Below are 7,406 nucleotides of genomic sequence, written 5' to 3' on the forward strand. Positions count from 1 at the left end.
TATAAATGTGGTAGATCCTACCAAACCTGAGATACACCAGGACTTTAAAGACAAATCTGCCTTCTCAGACTTCATAGTAATGTTCCTTTGGGTCTCCAGTTTCCCATGTTCCAACTCAACAAATGGGTGAATATTTCTGCAAAAGTTGGAAAAACCCCTTCCTCTAACTTTTGACTGGTAAGGCACACAGAATATGTCTTTTCAAAGTCCACACTCTAGGCCTGACCTTCCCTTTCCTCAGCCAACACGTGAGATCCCTAAGCTGAACCAGAGGAAGGAAAGAGTGGTTTTGCCCCTGGCAGACCCAGTGATGCATTTTGGGGTCAGGAGCTGGAGGACCATGACTGTGAGAGTGATTAACTCCCAGTCAAGTCCAAATTTGTGCAGGATTTTCTGCTCCAGATAGATCTCTGTAAGTCCAGGAGTCCCAAGAGGATTCACTAAGTGTACTCAAAGAACTGGCTGGTGCCATTGCAAGGTTCTGCACCTGGGATGGAGCAACCCTGGATGTAAGTAAGACAGGGGAACAAGAGGCTGGAAAGTGGCCCCTTGAAAGCACATTAGTGGTAAAATCTAAATGAGAATATGCTTTACAAAATTCATTCATAACAAATGTCAAGGGAAGACACATTACTGTGCATATTTCTCCATATTTGAATCTCTGCTATTTTCTTACACAAACCTTTGTAAATGCACAAAAACCTGAAATTATGATGTTTGATATTAACACTACAGGAGGCCATAGAAGCAAACTCCAGGTCCATGAAAAAATGTCTGTTTTCTGTAAGACCAGACAATCAGGACTTGAGGTCAGCCCTGCACAGGCTGATCACGTTTGCCAAAGTTTGAAGTTTTCACACTTTCTGTTCCACTCACAGGGCACATCTGAGCCTTTGATTTGTTAAGATGACACAGAACAAGGTTAAAGCAGCACATAACAAAGCAGCCGGGGTGTAAGCAAGAAAGAAATAGGTGGCAGAAGCATTATATTATCTGTCATCGACTGTCCTGACCAAATTGTCCCAGGGAGGAAAGGGTTCCTTTCTTTCAAATCAAAACCAATGGTTGGTCCCAACAAAAGTAAAACTTCCACTTTCCCAACATCTGCCCCAGCTCTCAAACCCTCTCAAAGTGCATTTCTCCACATCAGAAGAGACAAAGGCAGCATGTGGGCATCACAGCAGCTGTAGAAAACAACCACAGATGAACTGTAAGCAGCATATATACCAATGGCAATCAGCACAGTCACTCCTGGCACACTCCCATCACTGAGATCTGCAACAGAAACTCAGCCATGTCACTGTCTAAAGGGCTCATAAGCAAATTGATCTGTTCATTAAAACCTGTGGTTGCATTAACTTGACTGCAGCATGAGGCCCAGTAGAAGGCCAGATTTCCATTTGTGAAACCCATTTAGAGATAATAGCCTTGTTTTCCAAGCATTTGTAAAAGATACCTTGCAAATCAGAGGAACTTAGTCATGCACTTCTCATTAAAATCAAGTGGAGCTACATGACTAAGCCCCCAGTGAACCAACCAAGCCATAAAGAATGCCCTGTACGCCCAGAGCAATCTTTCATACCACAGAAATATTTATTGTAAACCAGACGGAGATGTAACAAGCTCCATCGACTGGGACAATTAATACTCCTGACAAACGTATTCCACCTGGTGTTATCCTCACTTTCATACCTGGTCTTGCAACCAATAATCTGAGGGCTGGAGATGGATACCAAGTTTCTATTTCCACCAATTACAGGAACACAGAGATCACAAGGATAAGTAATTGAACCCAGATGGGCAGGGAAGACCGCTGCTTTCAGAAAATGAACCAGATAATGGCCATGTCCTTTTTCGACCAAACAGTTCATGCTCATTTAGCTTGCCTTCCCTGCATCCCTCTTTAGCAGCAGATTGACTATTGATTAGATAAGCTTATCCTGGTGTTGAATTCTCATAGAGCCCACATGTTTTTGGGAACACAAGTCTTTAGGTCAGGAAATAAAAGCAGGCATGAGGACTGCACTTGCCTGCCTGCCCTTCACAGACAGATCCAGCTGTGGGTGTTTTCAGCATTTTGGTACATATGTATAGTTAACCCTTTAGAATGGGCAGAGCATATAATTCCTGACATTCACAGGTCGGAATTCCTATTTAAATGTGATTACACTACCACTGTACTTGCTAAGAAAACACGAAAGGATTAAACTTCAACAGAAGACTAAGGGTTTTTCTTAATAACCTTGAACTGCTGGTCCAGAGGCACTTTTTAGGCAAATGAATATAATGAAGTCCAGCTAAACCAGGGGATTTTCAAATATTTGTGCCACTGGAACCTTGTTGTCACTTTAAAGCAATTTTACTTTGTCTGTAGAAGGAGTTACACACAGCAGCGCAATGGGGAACCTGCACCACTAACAGGGGCCAACAGTCCAGTCCAGCTTTGGTATCAGCAGTACAGCTGAGACTGAGGGCACATTTCTCTGCATGGCCTGCAGCACTGCCTGGACAAGCTTTTACACTCTGTAATTTGCCACTAGGTCACTGTAATAAGGCCCAGACAAAGGAGGAGCCAAACAAAGGGCTAACACAAGGAAGGCTCCTTGGCTAGCAAACCTTTCAGCTGCCTCTACCAGCTATGCCCGGAGCATCTGCAGAGAACATATAAGCCTTAAATTACCTTTGGCATGCCAGTCAATGTGAGTAATTTATGGTTTGGACAAAGTAACTGCAGGTACTAAACTTGTAGAAATTGCTGTATCAGAAAACTATTTCTAAGCAGAAGTATCTAATTCCAAAACAATTTATCTGAATGAATGTGAGATGATTTAGGCTGCCTGGCTACACAGTTCCATTATATTTATTTTGTGACAAGTGCATTTTTCTGGGAAATATAATATTCACAAGAGCATAATTTCAGAGCCCCCAAATTACTTAATTTTGAGGGTATCTTTTCACTAGAATTTTGACATTGATTGAATATGCAAATCAAGAGAAAAATAATGTTCTGTGATACCTCAGTCACAGAAAAAAATGCAGTAAAAATACCAGCCAAAAGGGTTTTTACAATATTTGTCAGTGGGAAAGAGATAAAAATTATTGATTCTGGACTTTGATTAGACTGGACTGTCATGTTCCAAAAGGCATCAAACAGTTTTAACTCAAGGTAGACCATAGCACATCACAAGCTGCTCTGTCATGCCCTCCAAAACATCAGCCACCTTTGAACTGTGAACTCAGACCCTGCTCATCAAAACAACTCTGCTCAGAAGTGGATTCTGACACTGGGGTATGAACAGCAGCTGCAAACAGTTTACTCTGCAAGAGAACTGCTCTGCACAAGCACTCATCATGTTAGGGAGGAATGATGGCTGAGCTGCTGGCAGAACATTCAAACAAACACTTCCAGAAGAAGTTTGTCTTTCTTCTTGGATGGATCAACAAAGCAGATCACCCCAAGGGGCATCTTCTTTGGATCTTAAAATAGAGAGTAGTTTTTTTGTCTTGCCAAATACCTCAGCCTATCTTGTGCTGAGCCACTCCACGGCCGAGGGGTGATGAGACCAGTCTTGATTTTGACCTTTTCTGCAGTGTCTGAAAGGATCTCTGTGCTTTCTTCACTGCTAACTGCAAGCAGAGAGTGAAAAGAAGGGAATCCTGCAGTCAGCAGAGCTGGTCAAGTGCTCTTTGCACAGCTGTGGGAGAAGCCCTTTAACCCCAATACAGCAGGAAGCTCCAAAAGATTGTCCTCAGCTCTCAGGTATTGAAGTCCCCTTCCAAAATTCATATGTATGAACTAATCATTTCTCCAGGGCCTATCATTCTCAGCAAGACAAAACTAACTTCATACATTTTTTCAACTTCTAAGGTCATGTCTTGCTCTTTATTCACATGGTTGCAAAGCCTTATTTTTAGCAAGGAAAGCATGACCAAGTAACCCACCAGCTCTCCCAGACCTCACTAAACCCCTGTGTAGCCAAGCAAATGGCTCTGACCTCTCCACAAAGGAATCCAGGGAGGAGTAGGGAGTATCATTTGCAGGGAAGCAAGAATCAGACAGTGACAATATATGAATGAGAAAAAGCTTTACTTGTCCCTAGTCCCCATCTACAATTCCTTATTTATCTCTACAATATTTTATTTATCATGAAAATCCCTCCAGCCATTACTCCTGGTTTCTTTGGGAACTGAGTGGGAGGAGATCTCTCTAAGGCCCAGGAGAACACCCAGTGTCAATGATCATCTGTACCATGCTTTCTTGTCTACAGCATTTGGATGACTGTTGGCCACTCTCCCTCATTGACATACAGTTGTGGCAGCTTGCACAGAGTCCTGGGTGAAAGGGAGGTGGTGAAAGAAAGGAACAACCACCCTGCTCCTCTGCTGCCACTGTGAGAGCATGGGAAGGCTGAGGACAGGATGCCCAAGGATGCTGTGGAAGGCAAACAAGTTGGTGAGATGGACTTGCTAACTCCAGCTATCTGCCTGAGACCTGGTGGAACCTCAGTGGTCAAGGTGAGGCCAACACGAGAGGGTGTCTGGGTTTTCCAACCCTGAGCAGAGACTGTGGGGTCAGCGGGAAGTCAGCAAGGGCCAAAAACCTAAGAGCACCATTCCAAAGGGAGAAAAGTCTGAGAGAATGATGGGCATGAAGGACCTCATGTCCCACAAACTGCAACCTGTTTTTGAGGCATTGGGATGAGCAGACCGCAGCGCTGAGCATCACCCCAACTCTGGGCATCACCCGGCTGGCTGCCAGGACTCACCTTGTGCTGCTTCCACATGGCTCCCAGGGCCTTCACGTCGTGCTTGTTGTGCTTGCCCTCCTCCAAGCACTGGTAGCAGACGGGGCTGCGGCAGCTCACGCAGTACATGCTGTAGTTCTCCAGGTCGTGCTCGGCGCACGTCGGCAGCTTGCGGCCGCCGCCCGCCCCCTTCCCTCCGCCGCCGTCCCCGCCGCCGCCGGGGGCGCCCGGGTGTGCGGGCGGCGGGGTCAGGCGGTGCTTGGCGAAGGGCCCGCGGGCCGGGTGGCAGCGGAGCTGGCATGCGGCGCAGTAGAGCACCTCGCACTGCTCGCACAGCACGGCGGCCGGCTCGGGCGGGCTGCGGTCGCACAGCTGGCACTTGGCGGCGGCGGCGGCGGCGGCGCGGCCCTGCTGGTAGCGCTGCACGATGGCCTCCAGCAGCCGGTTCCGCTGGAAGCCGCGCAGCCCGCGCTGGTCCAGGGACGCGCTCCGATGGCACTGCGGGCAGGTGAGGGAGGAGCTGGGGGGGCCGGCGCCCCGCGGAGCCGCCGCCGCCCCCGGGGGCGCGGGCACCAGCGGCAGCACCCGCACGCCGTTCGGGGACTTCAGGCTGGGCGTGTAGGAGCCGTAGCCGCTGTCGGTCTCGCTGTGCAGGCTCAGCTTGTCCGCGTGGTCCCCGCCGCCGCCGCCGCCCGCCGCGCTCTCCGAGTCCAGGCAGGCGGCGGAGCCCGCGGCCGCTCCCGGCCCCGCTCCCGGCGCGGCGGCGGGCGGCGCGGGGCCCCGAGAGTGGAGCAGGGGCGGCAGGTGCTGCTCGCTCTCCGGGGTCTGCACGGCGATGGTGCGGGCGCAGGGCAGGCAGACATTGTGCGAGCAGGGCAGGATGATGGGCTCCCGGAACAGCGAGCCGCACACCGGGCACTTGAGCTCCTCTTCCATGGCCGCGGCGCGGCTTTGTGCGCGGCTCCTCAGGCGGGCGGCGCGGGGTGGCCGCCGGCTGCCCCCATCCCCCGCGGCGGCCCCTCGGCCGCCTCCCTCCGCTCCGGGCGCCGGGGCGAGGCCGGGCGGGCTCCGGGAGCCGCCGCCGCCCCTCGCCGTTCAGCACCCGCCGAGCGCAGACAGCTCCGCACGGCCCGGCCCGAGCCCGGGAGCCGCCCCGCGGCCGCGCTGTGCCCGGGGCACGGACACGCTGCCCGCCGGCCGCGGCGCGGGCACGGAGCGCCGTGGGACTGTTTCAGCGGTGGTGGCATAGAGTAATAATATATGGGGAAGGGAGGCGGGGGGCGGAGGCAGGGCAGGAGTAGGAAGGGGCGGGAAGAGCCCTTTCCAGCAAATAAAGTGGTCGCTCTCTCTACGGCTGGGAAAGGCTAAAACATTTTTTAAAGGATCTCCACGCAGCGATGTCTTCATATGTTTAAATAAAGCCATTGTTTGGGTAGCAGATTGAACGCAGGCGGGGTTTCGTTGTCTCTAGTAGCCCTCTCTCCCGTCCCCGAATTAGAGGAGGATGCTCACCAACAAACTATGCTCAAATCACACGGCTCTCACCATGCCGGAGCACAACCACGATGCACAAAATGTCAGGCGCTGACAGAGGGAGGGATGAGAAAGGGGTTAAAAGGGAAGCACGAAGCCCAGCTACGAACACTGTGGCTGGCGGGGGACGTGCCACATCGCCCCAGCTCCCAGCCCTGTGACCCCAACAGGAATCTGCCGCGCAGATAAATCAGGAATGACAGCTGAGAGTTTATGAACTGAAAATAACCACCCTTAGGAGAAAGAAACCAGCAGCGGGAAATCCCCCATCTGTTTTGTTTACATATGCTTAGCGTGGATGTAGCAGTAGTTTATTTCATAATGAAGAGATTACATGTAAGAGTGATTTCACTGATTTTTCTTATTGTTTTTCGTCAGTCTTGTTTAACAGCCACTACCATACTAAGCTCAATTCTATAAGCATATCCTAATTTTTTGTTTATTTTAAAATGTAAACTGGTCTTTTCAGAACAGCTATTTAAAAAATGAAGAACTGAGTGGTATTGAATGAAAATAACTAAAAAAAAAGAAAGAAAAGAGAAGAAGAGATAAGGTATTAAAACATCATAACGTTTCTCAGTAAATGACAAGGGTTTTTGTGACACTGGTTAGGAAAGGGTTTTCTAGTTTCAGGGTTTGCTTTTGCCAGATTGTTAAAACAGTTGATGCACAGAAAAGGAGGAATGGGGTCAGAGAGTAGGAATATATTAAAGCTTCAAATTTTTTTCAGTCTTTCCTCTCTGGAATTCCTTTTTGTATCTCGCCCAGACACTCTCCTGACAAGCTGAGGGGGAAAAATCCCCAAGGGGTTTAAAGCTTTGTAGCTCCCCATTTCAGGGTGAAAAGCAGCAAGTTTGGCGTCTGGCACAGAGCAGAAACAGCCGTGACCCACATAAACCTGCCTGTCATCTGGCTAGGTGTCTTCTTCTTTTATGTGACCTCTGTGCTGAGATGGAGAGTTTCTAGACTGAGTGTGTGTTTGGGCTACCTGCAGCCAGAAACCTCAGTACTGCAAGAAGTGTTCTGAAACACCACTGATTTCACAGCTACCTTATGCTACTGCATAGTAGGAAAAACCCGTGGGTGAAATTCTGTTATCTTCACAGTGGCTGTTCTCTGCTCCACCAT

The 7,406-nt window shown here is 49.5% G+C and overlaps 1 protein-coding gene across 8 annotated transcripts in view; it reads right to left on the reverse strand.

The window, feature by feature from the left end:
• TRIM67 (tripartite motif containing 67) overlaps nucleotides 1–6,021 on the reverse strand; it is a 40,160-nt gene extending 34,139 nt beyond the window's left edge. For 6 of the 8 annotated variants that reach the window (XM_074537455.1, XM_074537456.1, XM_074537452.1 and 3 more), the window contains exon 1: nucleotides 4,767–6,021. In XM_074537455.1, coding sequence (XP_074393556.1) covers nucleotides 4,767–5,681 — 915 coding nt within the window. In that variant the 5' untranslated portion in view covers nucleotides 5,682–6,021. The remainder of the gene's footprint in view (nucleotides 1–4,766) is intronic. The other 2 variants (XM_014269943.3, XM_005491113.4) reach the window with 1 other exon arrangement.
• Between the last annotated feature and the right edge of the window lie 1,385 nt (nucleotides 6,022–7,406).

This window comes from Zonotrichia albicollis, chromosome 3 (genome assembly GCF_047830755.1).
Source record: "Zonotrichia albicollis isolate bZonAlb1 chromosome 3, bZonAlb1.hap1, whole genome shotgun sequence".
Lineage (NCBI taxonomy): Eukaryota > Metazoa > Chordata > Aves > Passeriformes > Passerellidae > Zonotrichia > Zonotrichia albicollis.